This window comes from Rhinoraja longicauda, chromosome 14 (genome assembly GCF_053455715.1).
Source record: "Rhinoraja longicauda isolate Sanriku21f chromosome 14, sRhiLon1.1, whole genome shotgun sequence".
In the NCBI taxonomy this organism is placed as follows: domain Eukaryota; kingdom Metazoa; phylum Chordata; class Chondrichthyes; order Rajiformes; family Arhynchobatidae; genus Rhinoraja; species Rhinoraja longicauda.
In genome coordinates, this window is record NC_135966.1 from 12785189 (window position 1) to 12803968 (window position 18780).

General features: G+C 42.3%; 1 protein-coding gene across 1 annotated transcript in view; it reads left to right on the plus strand.

Moving 5' to 3' along the window:
* Nucleotides 1-18780, plus strand: part of LOC144600063 (testican-1-like) — a 336811-nt gene that overhangs the window by 113032 nt on the left and 204999 nt on the right. The window contains exon 3 of the mRNA XM_078411433.1: nucleotides 9610-9655. Within this exon, the coding sequence (XP_078267559.1) occupies nucleotides 9610-9655 (46 nt within the window). The remainder of the gene's footprint in view (nucleotides 1-9609; nucleotides 9656-18780) is intronic.

The following is an 18780-nucleotide window of genomic DNA, read 5'->3' on the forward strand; positions in this document are numbered from 1 at the left end:
CTAATGATTATTAAAGAAATCACGGGGCCATGAGTTTTTTTCTGAATATTATTGCTCAATATTTTAGGATTAGTCCTCTTGGCATATCTAATGATACAATTAATAAACGTTACAGAATTTTAAACCTGCTGTGCCCGGAGTGCCATCAGAGATGTGTAACACTCCCTCTCTGGTCTAATCACCCAACGCCTCTATACCATAGATTCAACGGTTCAATGGTTCTTTATTATCATCTGTACCAAGGCACAGTGACATTTTTGTGTCTTCAGATCAGTTAGATTATTCCCATACATAATAAATACAACCCCAGATTAAGTACAGCATGTATAGAAACAGTCCACATGCAAGAGTCGCCAAGTTTTGGCGCCATTTTCAAAGTCACATCTGCAGCTGGCCATTAAAGCCCATTGCAGTCATCGCCTCCATCTGGATTGTCCAGCAAACCATCATCCCTCTCCTTGCCCGGCCATCTTCAGCCTCCATGCCTCCCGCAGTAGACCTTGAGGGCGCGGAAGGTAAGACCCTTGGTTCTTCCTACCGGCTTCCCCGGTTCCCAGTCCTGTTGGGCGGGCGGGAGAAGAGCCTCTTCTGAGGCTCCCGCTCCAGGTGGGTTCCCGGCTTTGTGCCGTGGGCGGGCACGGCCTTCTGCCGCCGGGGAATGGCAGAGGCCTGCGGCCCGTCGGGAGCTTCTGCCGTGCATGGCCGTTTGGCAGCTACAGTGTCCCACTCTGATCCCCAGCCAGCCTTGATCTCCTTCTTCCCCACACATCCCCACCCTCGCCTTGCTTTTGTGTGCTTTGCAAACCTGTCTACTCTCTTCAGTCTGACAGCGCCATTGATGAATAATGGCCAGTAAGAGATAATCTCCACACTAACATATTTGAAACGTTATCAGTGTAAGAGGAAAATTGTGGAATAATTCAGAAGCATATTTGTCTCTTAGAATAGCAAATTAATTTAATCGGCCCTGATGTATATTCAAGTCAGTGAACTTCGCACAAGATGCACATGTTGGAATTTTCTCTACATTACATTTTGTGCGAGCTTAATCCATTTTATGCAGGCTTAATCCATTTAAGCATATGTTTGAGCTATGAAGACTGCAGTGCAAGCACATTTAGCATCTGCATATGAGCATCACTGATCAGAAAATCTCGCACATTTTTCTCATTCCCTAAATGTTAGCTGCTGTTGTGCTGATTTTGCGGAAACATCAAAGGGCAAGTGAATTCCAATGTTACGAAAATAGAACGCCATCAAATGTAGGAAATGCCTTTTAATTGATCATCACTGTTGACCTTTGTGGCATCCTCATTAGATCTGTTGGCTTTTTACATCATTATCATTGGCATTAGCTCTGAACCACAAAATTGGATTCTAATTATATATTTTTGTGCTCTGGTACACGTGGAACTGATTACTGACAAAAATATTTCAACATTATGTATTATTTCCTTAAAAACTCTGTAGAGTGCTTCCCCTATCTTGGGATGTTATTATGTAAGTAGTAATATACAAGAACTGTGACCATCTTGGGGCAGCACAGCAGTAGAGTTGCTGCTTTACAGCACCAGAGACCCGGGTTCGATCCTGACTACGGGTGCTGTCAGTACGGAGTTTATATGGAGTTCGTGACCACATAGGTTTTCTCCAGGTCTTCCAGTTTCTTCCCACATTCGGATGCAGGTTTGTAGGATAATTACTTTCTGTAAATTGTCCCTCGTGTGTTGGATTGAACCAGTGTATGAGTGATTGATAGTCGGCATGGACTCGGTGGGCCAAACTGCCTATTTCCATGCAGTATCTCTAAACTAAACGGAACTTTCTTTCCTTGCCTCTGTGTCAGGAGGAATATTTTACAAGATGCTAATGGTCACTTTAGCCGTAGGCCCACTGCTGTAAAACTCGGGCCCTGCCACTTCTGATTGCCTGTCGATTTCTTCCCTTTCAGCACTGCAGAAAGTAGAATGGAAAATGTGGGATAAAACTAGTGTGTGGGGATCACTGGGTGGCATGAACTCAGTGGACCCAAGGGCCTATTTCCAAGCTTTACCTCTAAACTAAATCTCTCATTATCTATGTCCTGAAAATCCTAGAGGTTTAATTTGCGTGACATTGCAATGAGGGACATATTTCAACAAAAGTCCATTGCACTTAAGTAAGATTAAAGGTTGTCCGTGATTCAATCTGATTTGGGCTCCTACAATTCTGATGTTAGCTATAACATATTGTACAGTTTGATGTATTTCCATTTCCATTTACAAGTGTCACGGTTTACCAGGAAAGTAAAGCAAGTTTTCAAATTGACCCAACTTACCTATTGAGGTTGGAATTATTCAAAATAACTTGGTTTGAGGATCATTCTGATCTGATGATAATTTCACTTTTACTATCCCTCCATACAAACCGTGCAACATTTAGAACGCATTGTGTTAAAGGCCATGTCCTCACGTTTATTATAAGGAATGACCTGCAATTCTAGTTAATTTGTAAGTGCAAGGGTTATCTAAATTTTCAAAGATCATAGTACATTTCCTTTCGTTTCCATTTCCACAAATGTTTTTTATCATTCGCGTCTTCACTTTATACTATATCTCTCTATATCCTTCCTCAGACCGATAGAGAAGGTGGGAGAAGGTTGCAAAAGAGAGGTGGGGTTGGAACAGAGCCTGACAAGTGCTAGGTAGATACAAGTGGGGGTGGGCGATTGGAAGATGGATGAAGTAAGTAACAAAGGCTAAAGGTGTAAAGGAGACAAAAGAGTATCAGATAAGGAAAGAAGAGGTGGAGTGAAATATAAAGCCAGATGGAATATGGGTGGAAGGGGAAAGAGGGGGAATACAAGAGAAATGGGGTACTTGAAAATGGGAGGTATGGAAGATAGGCTGACAGAGAGTAAATTGTCTGTAGTGTGTAGGTAGTGCTAGTATAAAGGGTGATCGCTGGTTGGTACGAACTCGATGGCCGAAGAGCCTGTTTCCACACTGTATCTCTGAAGTCTTAAGGTATAGGGGCAGGTGTTATACCTCCTGCGGTTGCAGGGGAAAGTGTACACTTACTGTTTTACCAAATAGTGAAAGGCTTGGTTAGAGTGGATGTGGAGAGGTTGTTTCCACTAGTGGGAGAGTCTAGGACTAGAGGTCATAGGTTCAGAATTAAAGGACGTTCCTTTAGGATGGAGATGAGAAGGGATTTCTTTAGTCAGAGGGCGGTGAATCTGTGGAATTCTTTGCCACAGAAGGCTGTGGAGACCAAGTCAATGGATATTTTTAAGGCAGAGATAGATAGATTCTTGATTAGTTCAGGTGTCAGGGGCTACGGGGAGAAGGCGGGAGAATGGGATTAGGAGGGAGAGATAGATCAGCCATGATTGAACGATGGAATAGACTTGGCCGAATGGCCTAATTCTGCTCCTATTACTTATGACCTTACTTAGGACCTTAAAAGACACTCTGGACCTGTGTTTTTTTAATTTGGAATGTGAGCCTTTCAAAACAGCTTTTGAAACGTTGCAGGTTTGACTTGCAAGCCAGTAAACCAAGTGCTGGCTAATCAAGGAGTTGCTGGTGTCTCTTTCACCTGCAATCTCTTTTAGAGTGTAATTTGTCAAATTTATGTTTTCTTATTTTCTCTCGGTGATAATGACATTGTTCTGTGTTTCAGCAGTCACTGGAAAGATTAGCAAAGAGCAATTGGATTTGACTGAATCACGTAAATTGTTTCTTGTACGATTTTCCAAACCAATTGCAGTATTGAGAAGGTCTCTGATTAGTTATCAGAAATTCTGAATGAAAGTCAAACAATTGTACAGCTCTGAAAGGTGCAATGAAATTATAAGCTTGAGGTACCGTTTTATTAATCTTTAAATTATAAATATTGATATACTGAATAGAGGTGCTCTGAACACTTGGATCATTCTCATAGCAGTCAGTTCACAAATATTGTACATTATTGAAGCCCCATTTAGACGAGTGTTAAATGTGAATTTTACCCAGTCTCAAAAAATTAATTAACTTTATTAACTTTCTTCATATTTCTTTAATAGCTTTCATTTCTTGGTTTTGAGTGTTGATATACTTTCTATGAAGCCAAGATAGAATAAAAGCGACTGACTTCAATTTCATTTGAAATTGGAATATCTTTAATTTCCAGAGAGCTTGATGGGGAGAAAAAAAAGCTTTTATTTTTCTATTTGCTTAAAAGCCAGTGATGTGTGAGAGTTTAATTTTCTGGTCAATGCATAAATATGTTTCAACAATAGACGAGTTCTACGGTAATGGTATTCCGAATCTCATAGAAAGGCTTTTGACATTCTTTTTAATAAACCGGCATGATGAAAGAGTTTAACTCTCTTGAATTTATAACCACTTTATAAGGGCATTGTAAGCTTACAATGTAACTCATTTCAGTACTTCAAAACATTTTTTAAAATTGATTATAAATTATTTTGGGCACAATAAACACAGTAATAAAACCAATGTCATTCTCAAATTTTATTTGTAAAATAAGTAAATTACAACTGACAAGTAAGGAAGTTGTCCAACACTCGAATCCTAGCTCAATTTTTGAGTTCAAGGTAGAGGCCCACGTTATAATGTTACAAAGTTTCCATGCACCACTGCTAATAATCACATCCTATTCAGTTCTCTGGTATTGCAGTGGTGAAGAATGATGTGTGTGTGTGTGCCTCTTCCTTCATTTGTACTTCAAAAAGCAGAAATCTTATACCAACAGCTTCTCTGTATGCTAATTCAAGAAGAATGCAAATCTGTATGTCTCAATATCAGGACATAAAAATGAGGATTACACCGAAGTGCAGAAGGATGGAATTGCAGATGCTGGTTTACACTGGAGATAGACACAAAATGCTGGAGTATCTCAGCGGGACAGGCAGCTTCTCTGGAGAGAAGGAATGGGTGACGTTTTGGGTCAAGACCCTTTTTCAGTGTTTTTGTGCAAATTGACAGATTCTTGATTAGTAAGAGTGTCAGAGGTTATGGGAAGTAGGCAGGAGAATTGGGCTGAGAGGGGAAGATAGATCAGCCATCATCGACTGGCAGTGTAGACTTGATGGGCCGAATGGTCTAATTCTGCTCCTATAACTTATGAACGTTATGATTAAAGCTGCAAAAACACCAAGCACGAATGATGAAAAATTGGTGGCTCAACACTCTCCCCCTGACTTCATTCTATTGTGGGATAAACCTTTGGAGCAAATGCAACACACTGGTGCTTTTAAACAATCCGTCATTAACATCTGAGCAGGAATGCTGAATTAGGATCCTTGCAATCAGCACTTAGGAGACATGCATCTCATCACTGTGGGTTAGTTGAGAAAACACTGCATATGTAAAAGGTCATGTTCTAATTAAGAAGTACCTTTCAGCCTATTCTTATGAAAACAATTCTTGATTTTCATCGAGGCACGTGAATAACATTTAAGTACCCACTCTGCAATACTGTTGATCTGTTCATTTGAAATGAGAAGTTGTAATGGTGTGGACAAGTATGGGGTCAAAAAAAAAATGCTTGTATTTCACAGAGGTGGCATGATTGTACAAATTCCTTACTGCATTGGTCAGCAAATGTGTTATACATTTCTATTAGAATCACAGAGCTATACAGCATGGAAATAGTCCCTTTAGACCAACTGACCCATGCCGAGTTGCCTAACCGGGCTAGTCCCATATCCTTCCAAACCCTTCTTGTCCATGTATCTGTCCAAGTGTCTTTTAAATGTTGTAATTGTACTCGTCTCTGCCACTTCCAGCAGGAAAGTTAAAACAAAATGAAGGACTTAAATTTAATGTAACTGCCTGAAGTAACAGGGCCAACGTAAGGAAAAAGTGAAGAATGCATTGTTAATATATGTTTGGGTATTTCCTCATGGAATAGGAGGCCATTCAACCTGTCTATGCTGATGCTCGGAGCAATCCCATCAATTCCATGGCCCTATTTATTCTCCTGCAACCTATTTCCTGGCGCATGCCCATTCATGTCCTCCTAATTCTCCTTTACTCCATCTACACCAGGGGATTATAGAGTAAAAGTCAATCACTTAGCACATCTTTAATACGTGGGAGGAAACTAAAGCACCCAGGGAAACCCATGATGACAGGTGCGCAAGAACTACACTGGCCAAACGTTGGAGAATGCAGACTCAACTACTATCAAAAAGGGAGTTGGAGAAAGTAATTGTGAATTTCTCATTTTCTGGGCCCTGAGAAAGTACAGGAGAGGAGAACAGGAGTGTAGTAAGAGGGTGAACTGAGATAATTCCCTCCAGCACCTTAACGTTTGGCTGCAGGTGCCTCTGGGACACAAAGATGGCCAGTCAAGGAGAGGGACGTAGGTTCGCGGGATCTGCTCCAGTACATCGAGTGCACGGGCCGACCGGACTTTGAATATTGGCGCCAAAAATGGTGGCGCCTGCATGTATAATATGTGCAAAAAGAATCTCATTGATTAGCTGCATACATGACAAATAAAGCACCAATGAACTATTATCGAACTAATCAGATAGCTCTCTCAAAGACCTGGTTTATTATACTTTGGACCAAATACTCTTGTCTATTATTCTAATTACCTATATTTGTTTATTAATGTAATTCTTTCTTTTTATTTGCTGCTTACCTGTACAGGAAGTAGAGGTTTGTACTGCGTTTAAATTGAATGCTCTTTGATTTTTTAAATCATTTTTTTTATGATTGTGTGCTAACTTTTTATTTCTCGGTGAGCAAGCAGAAGGATGATGTTGTAAACACTTAAGTACTGCTTGTAAATTTGAAAAATATGTAATTATTTTTTGTAACCTTTAATAATTATACTTGTAATATATACTCCCCAAGTGCAATTGATGCTGTAACATTCAATCATTTTAGTTGTGCAGCAAAAAAATTCTCATATGAAGTGCATGTTTAAGAATTATTATTTATTGAGCTACAATTATACCGTCGGCTCTTTTTGTTCTTTTGTTGGAACAAAGTGTTTAATCCGATTTTGGTGTATGTGGACATAGAGTGCTCTCGCAATTTTGTTTACCAGCTGCTAATCCCTCATGACATTTTGGAAAATAGGAAAAGGTTACGGCTATGGATCCTTAAGCTCTTGAGGAAGTGCAGAGGAGAGTCGTCACATCAGCCTGTTGGCAACTTGACACTGGGGTAGCAGCTTCCTCTTCCCTATGAAATCTGTACTGAGGTATTAGCAGCGCCCTTTCACCTGTGCTGTGCATTATAGATTACCTCATTTCCATCGTAATCAGACTCGGCATGGGGGATTGATGGCACAAGTACGATGAGCACGACTTTTGCTCCTGGAAATATGTAGTGTGTATACATTTATCTTATGCACAACGTAAAGTACGGGAATGGTGGATCGCCCTTTGGTGTGGGATCACAGTACTGAGGTGGGAAGACAGAAAATTCTAACATGGCACATCAAGTCCTAGGTAAATTTTGAGTGGCTCAATCAATTGAAAAAAATTGAGATTACGATTCTCCTTGGTGCACACATTGTGTGTCATTTAACGTGGAGGAAGGAACTGCGGATGCTGGTTTACACCAAAGATAGACACAAAATGTTGAAGTAACTCAGCAGGTCAGGCAGCATCTCTGGAGAAAGGAATAGGTGATGTTTCAAGTCGAGACCCTCCTTGAGACTGAGAGTCAGGGGAGAGGGAAACTAGAGGTATGGAAATGTATAGAATTAATCAGAGCCGGCATTTTATGCTGCCTTCTCAGGCTCTCTTTATTATGGACAAGCTCCAAAAATACTCCAAGTTCAACAGCCCACATTCTAATCACAGAAAAGCCATAGCAGGAAAACCACAACTTTCAGATCCGCAAAGGTGCACTTTAGCAAGTCAGAATACCTCTCATCTCTTTCTGTCTACAGCTTTATGTTCTATTCTTTGGATCACAGATTGAGAACTGCATTCAGCTGTTAGTATTTTTAATAACTCAAACTTCATATTGTAGTGGGAGAAACGTGTGGTCGGATAAAGTCTGGAAAATGTTTTTAAAATATTTTTATTGAAGAAATAGTTGTTCTGTTTTGCCATCTGACAGTCTCTTATTTCATGCAAATCAGATCATAGGTTTTAATTGTCAGTGCTGGAGTAACTCAGCAGGTCAAGCAGCATCTCTGGAGGATATGGCTAGGCAATGTTTTGGGTCAGGACCCTTCTTCAGACTGATTGAGGTAGGGGGAGAAAGCTGCAACACAAAGATAATGCTGGCCCTTCATCGTCATTGGAACTTTCTAACCAACAGTATCTTCAGCAAAACAAGTGATGCTGTCTAAGAATGTGGCTCACCGCCTCTTTCTCAAGGGCAGTTGTGGATTAGACTTGTCGGTGATATCCAGGTTCAGGAAAAAATAATGAATTCAAAATTATTTATTTGCATTTTTTCAGATTAACGTTGACTTGTCTGGAAAAGATAACGTCTTGTTCATAGATTCATATAGTTATGCAGCTTGGAAGATATCTATTTAAGTTAATGCCATTTTCCTGACTTTAGTCACTATCTCTCTAAATCTTTCCGAACCATTTATCTGTCCAAATGGTTTTAAATGTTGTAATTGTACCCGCTTCTACCAGCTCCTCTGGCAGCTTGATCCATATATTTGCCACACTCTGCAGGTTAATCTACCACTCACATGTCTTTTTAACATTTTCTCCTCTAACCTTAAACCAGAGTCCTCTAGTTTTAGTATCCCCTACCCTAGGGATAAAAGACTGTGAGTCTGTGCCTTTCATAATTTTATAAACCTTGATAAGATCACCTGCCGAACTCCACGGAAATCTGTGCTTGCTCATCCAATCTCTCCCACTAACTCAAACCCTCCATTCCAGACAACATCCATGTAAAGCTGTAGGTAGGAACTGCAGATGCTGGTTTAAACCGAGGTCGACACAAAATGCTGGAGTAACTCAGCGGGACAGGCAGCATCTCTGGAGAGAAGGAATGGGTGGCGTCCCTTTTTCAGACTGAGTCAGGGGAGAGGGAGATACAGAGATAAAAAATTTAAGGTGTGAAAACGAGACAAAGGGGGTGAGATCAAGGACAATGTAGAATAGATCATAGATGGCAGAAGGTAACAACAAAGCAAATAGAGATAAAATGTAAATGAGGATCGTCAGACTAGTGGAGAACTGGGAAGGGGGGAGGGATGAAGAGAGAGGGAAGGCAGGAGTTACTTGAAGTTAGAGAAGTCAACATTCATGCCGCTGGGATGTAAGCTGCCCAAACGAAATATGAGGTGTTGTTCCTCCAATTTGTGCTGGGCCTCACTTTGACAAAGTAAATCTTTCCTGCAAGCTTTCTTGCTTAACTTTCAACTGCCTCTTGCAGTTCCTAGAATGAGTCTTTGATAGCCCAACAATAGGACTGGATCTCGTGCAATGTAAATGGCATCAAGAGGTTGGAGAGGAGGGGAAGAGAGGAGGGGAAGGGGAGAGCAAACCCCATCAACAAGCAGCTGAAAGAATTTCATTTTGAAGTCCTCTAGAGGACCTAGGTACTTCATTCTTGTCCTTTTTTGTCATTTGCTTCTGGATATCTAAAGATACCAATGTAACAAACAAATGTCGTCTTCTTATTTTAGGATGATTATTTCAGAAGCTGGAATCCTAGCAGGCCGTTTGATCAAGGTATGATATCTTTGACTTATAAAGCTATTGTATGTGTTATCCACAGCCAAGTTCTTTTGTTAAGCAACTTTTGGAGCAACACTGCTTTGCATTAAAGATCGGACAGGTTCCTCCTTTGCTATCAGGAGAATTGGCTTGATCAACTTCTGACACAGGAGAAATGTTTTCAAATGCTGAACTATCTTTCACATTAAATAATGTAAGAGATATTCATATTACCTGTACAAATGTACTTTCAACATTTTAAAATTTCTTCTGTGGGATAAAATTGAAACTTGGTTAAGTTTTGTGTCAATATTCAAGACCTCCCTAACTTTGTATGCATAATGAAATTGATGTCAGCAATTATAAATACTCTCACCATTTTATACACACCCTGAGAGTGTATAATATTGAAAAACTGAATCCCGAAACCTCTGATTATTTTGTACAGTTCCAAGTTGACTTGCATAATTTTGTATTTGAGATTTGCATTGTGGCAGTTGTGAGTGCATAAAGAAAGAAAAGTAAAATACAGTGCGGAAGCAGGCCCTTCTGCCCACTGAGTCCGCCCCCACCAGCAATCCCCGCGCACACACACTATCCTACACACGCACATGGGACAATTTACAATTATACCAAGCCAATTAACCTACAAACCTGTACGTCTTTGGAGTGTGGGAGGAAACTGGATATCCTGGAGAAAAACCACGCAGGGGAGAACGTACAAACTCCATACAGACAACACCCATAGTCAGGATTGAACCCGGGTCTCTGGTACTGTGAGGTGGCAACTTTACTGCTGCGCCAACATGTCGTCCAAAATTCATAAGCAAAATTACAGCAGGTGTTTTTATTGATTTTATTTCAATTGCAAGTATTGATTAAATGTTGAAAATTGAATATATACTTGGTAGTCCTTCTGAAGACAAGAAAAATAATGGCATTTTAAATGAAGTCCCAGTAATTTGATTCAGTTTTAATAATTTGATGTTTTCTCTCAGGTGGCGAGTATTTGGAAAAAGTACAATTTTAACCAAAGTCCAAATCATCTCTTTAATGTTACTCACAATTGTAATTGCTTTGGTGCAGACCTGAGCTTTCATGTACCTTGACTTATTCTATCTCCTGGACGCAATCATGTTATTCTTTTATTGCTACTGGATTGTAACGTAAGCAAAGGCGACTGGTTCTGTTTGATGTTGGAACTCCGCAGGTACATCTTTGTTCGAATTACCTGGGTGGTAATTTGCTGAAGGAGATATCTTCCTCTTCCAGATAACCTGTCCCACTTGATATTCCATTCCAACCCAAAAAAATCAATAAAAGTTGTAAATTGGATTGCCGTCACCAAATAGGATTTATTTTTGAAGTACTAGGCACAGACTATCAGCTGTGATTTGGAGCAATTGTCTATGCATGCCTGAAAGTTGTAAAAATCAAGTCCCACTCCAAAAAGTTTAGTTAGAGACTTGACCAAGTGGACTTGTTGGGCCCAAACCACTCCTGCATTGGTGCAGCACCCTCTCCTCCCCCCTCCCCTCTCTTCCCCTCCCTCCCTCCCCTCCCTTCCCTCTCTCCCACCCCCCTCTCCTTCCCCTCCCCCTGCCCCTCCCTTCCCCCATCGCCCCTCCCTCCCTTCCGCACTCCCCTAGGGTTGCCTCTCTTGCATTGGTGCAGCACCCTCTCCTCCCCCACACCCTCCTCCCCCACTCCCCTCTCCTCCCCCCTCCATCCCCTCTTTCACCCTCCCTCCCCTCCTCCCCCTCCCTCCCCTCCTCCACCCCTCCCTCCTCTCCTCCCCACCTCCCTTCCTCCCCCTCCCTTCCCTCCTCCACCCATCCCTACACTCCTTCCCCCTCCATCCCCTCCTCCACCCCCCACACCCCCCCTCCCTCCACCCCTCCTCCACCCCCCTCCCCCCTCCCCTCCTCCACCCCCTCCTGTAAGTACCAGATCAACGGAGCCCCAACTGTGCATGCGCGGTTTTTAAACTTTAAACTGTGAATAACTTTAAACATATAACACCGAGTTCAATTAAACCTTCCATGGGACCACGAGACGACAGTGAGTAAGGTGGGCCTAAAATTGTCGTGCTATCGTGTACCGTTTTGGATGTAGTTCATGAACAAGCGAACAAACGAGAGTTTTAGTTCATAGATATAGACCTACTGAGTCCATGCTGACCGTCGATCACCTGTTCATACTAGTTCTACGTTATCCCAATTACGCATCCAGTCCCTAAACACTAGGATCAATTTTACAGAGGCCAATTAACCGACAAACCCACGCGTCTTTGAGATGTGGGAGAAAACCGGAGCTCCTGGAGTGAACTCACGCGGTCACAAGGAGAACATGCAAACTCCACATTGACAGCATCAGAGGTCAGGATTGAATCCGGATATCTGGCGCTGTGTGGCAGCAGCACTACCAGCTGCACAACTGTGCCACCCTTACAAATTTGAGACCAAGATCTAGGCTGGTGCCGAATATTGTTCCGAGGAGCTGTAACACTGCTGGTGACTCTGTCAGCCATTTCAGCTGAAGATGAAGATCGACAGTGCCATGCCAATGAAGTGCGAGGCTTCATTCTTATTGTCCAGTCCAGTGTTCGTCCTTCACTCAGTGTGGTGACCTAGGAACTCCAGTGGGAGGCAGTAGCGGGTAGTGTTGAAGAAAGGTATTATCCAGGTGTGATGGCAGGAAGATCTTTATAGCCGTGAACTTCACAAGGTCCACATTTCAGTTGCTTCAGGCGCTATAAGAAAAGCAGCGCAACACAAACCTGCAAAGTTTAGCCGAGGAATAATAAGTGGAAAGTGAGCATTGTGATGCATTAGCTTCAGGCAGCAACCAGCAGAATCAACTGGCAATCTCACCGTTTGTGCGTGACATTTAGCAATATTACCATTGCTCATTTCTCCAAAGCGATAACCTGGATATCAGCATTAGCAGAACATGACTACTGGGCATCCAATTACTTTGGTAGCATGAACTTGTGCGAGGATGCATATGCAACTTTGTCCCGAAGCCACATTTGCAAGACATCACATCAAAGTTGCTGGAGTAATTTTTAATGGTTGCTAAGGTTTAAACCCTCTCTACTTACCTCGGTAAGAGTACTTCTAAAGACACTGAAGAATGCTTTGCCTCTTTCAGCATAAAGCACCTCTCTATTATCACCCTAATTAACCAAGTGGTTTTTTTACGGCAGTCAAATGGTCCTTGAGTTTGCCGGAAACCTTCATCCAAATATTACTCAAATTGAGCAAATGCAACCACTGGAGAAAATTGAAACTCTGAGGTTTTTCCTCTGGTAAAGAGAAAACATAGATCTTTAAAATCCTGATCAGGCACAGTAGGTTATGTATTTATAGATTTACAGTATTTATAGATGAATCTGTACAAGAGAGGTTTGTATATAGCAGAGACAAGATTCAATTTTTCACTGCAATTGTCTTTATTTTAGTTGTGCTGGGATTCTGAAACTGCTGCTATATAGATTGTTTAATGCAGTAGGTATGAATCCACTTAAAATGAGGCTTGAAGAAGAAGGTATTAAAATGTAAATAGATATTATGGGAAGCACTGCTAAGAAAACACGGGAGATCATGCTGAATGTAGAGAATAGTACCAAACAGAAATGCCAAGCATACTTGTTTCTTACTCTGACATCTATGTAACTCCACCGTGGGTACCCTGTGCTTCTCATCATTTTCCAGAAAAGGTACAGAGCAGGGATTTTGTTCCTTGTCAAGCAAAGTGAAATCCTTGAATAATTTAGACTTTAGAGATACAGCGCGGAAACAGGCCCTTCAGCCCACCGAGTCAGTGCCGACCAGTGATCGTCCCATGCATTCGCACTATCCTACACACTCGGGACAATTTACAGAAGCCAATTAACTTACAAACCTGTACGTCTTTGGAGTGTGGGAGGAAACTGGAGCACCCAGAGAAAACCCACACGGCGAAAGGGAGAATGTACAAAATCCGTGCAGACAGCACCCGTAGTCAGGATTGAACCCGGGTCTCGAGCAACAACTCAATTGCTGCGCCACTGTGCTGCCCTGGTCTCCAGTGTTATCTACCTGTAAGCCTGACGTTACTTACATATCTGCACCCACAGCATCTCGTATCTCCAGATCATTTGAAAAGTCTTGATAAGGAAAAGGAGCTTTCAAATTGATGTAGATCCTTTCACGTCATAAAGCACTTTGTTGCCAGAGAAACATTTCAAGATGGTCACGTTTATAGTTTAGAAAGTACTAGCCCAAGAGGACCCATTGGGTCCAAGCCTCTCCAGGTTGCCTCCTTCTGGTCCTGCCTCTTCCGCTCCACTCCCCCGCCCCTCATTGGCTGCCGCTCCCGTCACTCGTGTGGGTCTGTCCCTCCCCCTCCGTCCGGTCCTGCTTCTTCCGCTCTCCTCACCCCTCCACCCCCCCCCCCCCCATTGGCCGCCACTCCCGTCACTCGGGCGGGTCCATCTTGGGCACAGGCATCTTGGGCACGCCAAGTGGAAAAGGCATTAAAGTTTAAAAAGTCATTTTTTAAGTTTAAAAAGTGAATAACTTTTAAAATAAAACAATCATTTGAACCATAGGCCAATGGTGGGTAAGGTGGGCCTAAAATTGTTGAGCTATCGTGTACTGTTTTGGCTGTATTTCGGGAACAAATCTATCCACAAACCCACAAATATACATGAGAGTTTTAGTAATATAAATATATATATACATGAGAGTTTTAGTTATATAAATATATATATATAGATGGCAGCCACTATCCGCATTACAGTCTCTTTTGGACAGCAGGAATAGGTAGTCTGTGATAGATCTCTGGTTCCTGGAGTTTAGCTTCGACCTGTAAATGCCTGATTCAGAGGCAAGAGTACCCAAGAGTGAATCACAGCTGACGCCATTTATTGACGATTGGGCAAGGAGAAATAGAATTAATGTAACCCACATACGCAGGTTCCAATAAATGACAATCATTGGAGGCGCACTACTTGAGAATAATTACAGTCCTTAACATGTTTTATCCATCGTACATTAATTTCAGCCATTTGCAGTTGTGCCTATGATTAGACTTGTTGGCAAACACTGTTTGAAGGGTAGCTTTATAAAAATAGATGTATATAAATCAATGATAATTGTAATTTATGTTCTTTCACATTCTGATAGAATGAAATAGAATGTCAGATTGCAAGCATGGTTAGGAAACATTTGATTAAAACAAGTGCTCTCTTCCCACTGAAGCAGTGAATAATTTAAAACAGAATCTTAATGATATATTCAAACTATTAAACAACCATAGCAAAGTTTACCGATCTTACTCATGTAGGAAATCAATAGTACATGAGGAGACAATATTTTAGTCAGCCAAAATATCTTTCCAACTTAGACCAAATACCTCAAAACTGCATTAAAATATTGTCTTAAATATTGTTCCATAGCATTTAATGGTGGACGTTGGTGCAGCGGCAAAGTTGCTGCTTTACAGCGCCAAAGACCTGTGTTCGACCCTGACTGCGGGTGTCGAACTGTATGGAGTTTGTACGTTTTCCTCTTGACCTGCGTGGGTTTTCTCCAGGTGCTCTAATTTCCCCCTACCCTCCAAAGATGTGCACGTTTGTAGGTTGATTGACTTCGGTTAAAAGATAAATTGTCACTCGTGTGTAGGATAGTGTTGGTGTGCGGGGGTCGCTGGTCAGCGCAGTCTCGGTGGGCCGAAAGGCCTGTTTCCATGCAGTATCTCCAAACTAAACTAAACATGCCATGTTTTGTTTCGCTTTTTAAGCAACATTGTGGTCAAGAGTTTATACTATAGCAAGTTTCATACTATAGCATTGATGATATTTTCAACCGTTTACTGCTGTAATTATCTCACACTGTGGTTCCCTTAGTTGTAGTTCAGATCCTTACGGTTTTCAGCATGTAACCCAACAGGTGCAATCTTTGTAGCCTGTGCTTACAGGGCATGTCACAAAGCAATGCGTATTGCTCCTGAACGAATCGGTTATGAGTGTGGGATGGAAAAGTGTTCCCTGAAGGTCAACCTTGCAATGCTGCTGAAAAACAATTTCCATCCGCAACGTTTCCCCTGTGCAGGGTAACCATGGAGATCGTCCTGGGGTGCAGCCAGGTACTCCTGGCTGATGTTTGTCAGGAAGGTGCATGTAAAAACACGAGCGCATTCATAAAGGTTTGCATGTTGAGAAACCTGCAATGTGGACAAATGCTTCTGCCCACCCCACTTAACCGGGTGGAACTCAGCCTGCTGCAGTAGTGCACAGAAAGAGCTTTTTTTTTTGCTGTCCTTGAATATGACCTTCCTAAAGCAGCTGTCTGTGAGATGAGATGGATATCGGCAGTGGCAACCTGGAATAATCCCACAAGCTAGAAAATGAGAATGACTGGCGCGGCGGTGGCCCAGCGATGGAGTTGCTACCTTTCAGCGCCAGAGACAGGGGGTTCAATCCTGACTACAGGTGTTGTCTGTACAGAGTTTGTTTGTAGTGCTGCGTGGGTTTTCTCCAGGTGCTTCGGTTTCCTCCCACATTCCAAAGACGTGCAGGTTTGGAGGTTAATTGGCTTCAGTACAAATTGTAAATTGTCCCTAGTGTGTAGGATAGTGCTAGTCGACGCGGATTGCCAGTCAGCACAGACTCGGTGGGCCAAATGGCCTGTTTCTGCTCTGTATCTCTAAACTAAAATTAAATTAAGACTGTGACCCTGGTCATGGGCCATCATTCAATCGAGGTTGCAGAAGGTCTCAGTGAGAACATGAATTCCAGTTTGAATCATCTTCTCCATCCATTGGACACAGCATGACTTAGCTTCCATGTGGAATGGTGGGTTCTGAGGTATGAAATGGATTGGTGAGTTCTAAGATGGCTGACGGGGTCGATGTGGGAACTGCAAACTCCTCCACACGAGTGATGGAAGCGGCAGGTAAGTGGATGGTTTGAGAGATGCTGCACTCCTTCCACCATGTGTGTTCCAGTGGCATCAAGGTTCTCAATAACATCTTGAATACTCCTCCTCCACTTTTACTGTTGGCGGGTGAAAGGTTCTGAAGAATCAGGGTGCTGTTGCACTTCTTTGATCACATCCTTGAAATTTTGTTTTGGTCTCTCTGATGATTTGTTCCCATGATAGAACTTGAAATAGTGGGTCCGTTCCAGGAGCCTGCTTCAGCCATGGGGACTACATCCAGTTGAGAGTGACGGGGCCTCAAAGTTGGGGATGTTGGCCTGCGCTTGGTTAACTTGTCCTTCCAATGAGTTTAGAAACCATTGTGATGGCATTTGTCCATCACCTTAACATAATCCATGTCTCAGAAGGATATAGAAGAGCAGGAATCATAATGTCATAAGTTGTAGGAGCCATTTTGCTCCATCAAACGTGGAGATAGTGCACCACTGACCCGGTCTATGCAAGTGGCAGCTTGGGAGCTAATTGAGATAGACGAGAAGCTGGCCGCTACATAAGTGATGGAGCAGAATTAGGCCATTCAGCCCATCACGTCTACTGCGCCATTCAATCATGGTTGATCTATCTCTCCCTTCTAACCCCACTCTCCTGCCTTTTCCCCATAGCCCTTGACACCTGTACTAATCAAAAATCTATCCATCGCTGCCTTCAAAATATCCATTGACTTGGCCTCCACAGCTTCTGTGGCAATGAATTCCACAGATTCATCACCCTCTGACGAATCTGACTCTGATCATTGTTGTCCAATAAGCTACGGGTTTCATGCCAGGGTTTGATCTTCAAACACCCTTTTCTCCAGCAAACAAAGGTTTTGCATTGAAGGCAGCGATGCATTTCAATACAGATATCTGCTTGTGCAGATATTTTATTTTTATTATTGATTATTCTTAAATATTTGATTATATAAAAATCAGTATTTATATAATAATTATTATTAATATATATTGTGCAGCGCTATCCTGAGGTGAAGGGAAGCGCTCCACTTTTTTCAGGGTTTTGCTGTTCACTTTATAACTATTATTATCACGAGAAGATGACATTTTAAGAAATAGACTAAACAAACTATAGTGGGGTTTTTTCTCATATATATAAACGTTGTTTCAATTTAACATTCAGTTATTGATTAGCTTTTACTTGGGAAATTCAATTCTCTCTATTTTGCATTTAAGAACAATTTATTCAGTTTGAGGGTAGGAGAAAGATCTATTAAGATCGCTTTCTGCAGTTGGTCAAAACCCTTGAGCTGTAAACTATATTAGTCAAAATACAGCCGTGGCATCTATTCAATGAATATTGCCTTCGACTACAAACTTTTTTAATACTTAAAATAATAAATGATCATCGTAGTACTTCCAAGTCCAAGTCACTTTAGTGTCAATTTGTCATTGTTTTGCAGTTTATTAAATTTTTCAGGTTTTTCTGACACTATTTTCTATGTCACCAGTTTCTCTCTAATACTGTAAATTGTTACATTGTTCCTCAAGAATGTCAAGATTGAATAGACGGGTGGGCCTGTGATGGACTGGGCTTTGTTCATCACACTCTGCAGATGCAGTTGCTGTACCAGGCTGAGAATATTTTCTGTGGTGCATCTATAGCCGTTCTCCTTGTATACAAGCAGTGATCCTTGTATGTCAATGGTCAATCGTCCTTTATTGGCCACATGTGCAACTGCACAGTGAAATTCTTTTTGCATATATTACACATGCGGGCGCCGACACTATTGGCGGCATTATTCAAAGTCCTAAGTCCATTCAGCCCGCGCTCTGGATGTACCGGAGCAGTTCCCGTGAACCGACGTCCCTGTCTTCTCGTCCGGCCATCTTTGTGTCCTGGGGGTGCCTCCTGCAGCAGACATGAAGGTACTGGAGGCATTACCCTGGTTAACCCGCCTTGCCTCTCGCACCCGACTTCTCCAGCACCCTCCCGGTTACGCTATCTGCCGAGCCTCAGGCGGGTTCCCGATCCTGTCAACCACCGATCCTTCCCGTGAGGTCCCGCTGGCCGCGTGGGTGTCGCTGGCCTCGTGGGTGTCACCGGCCGTGCGGCAGATTACTGGTCCTGCCAGAGACCAAGACGGGCCAACCAGGTGGGTCCTCCGAGCTTGGTCGGCAGTGGGCGAGTCGGGCCTGCTGAGAAACAACCTCAGCAAGATAA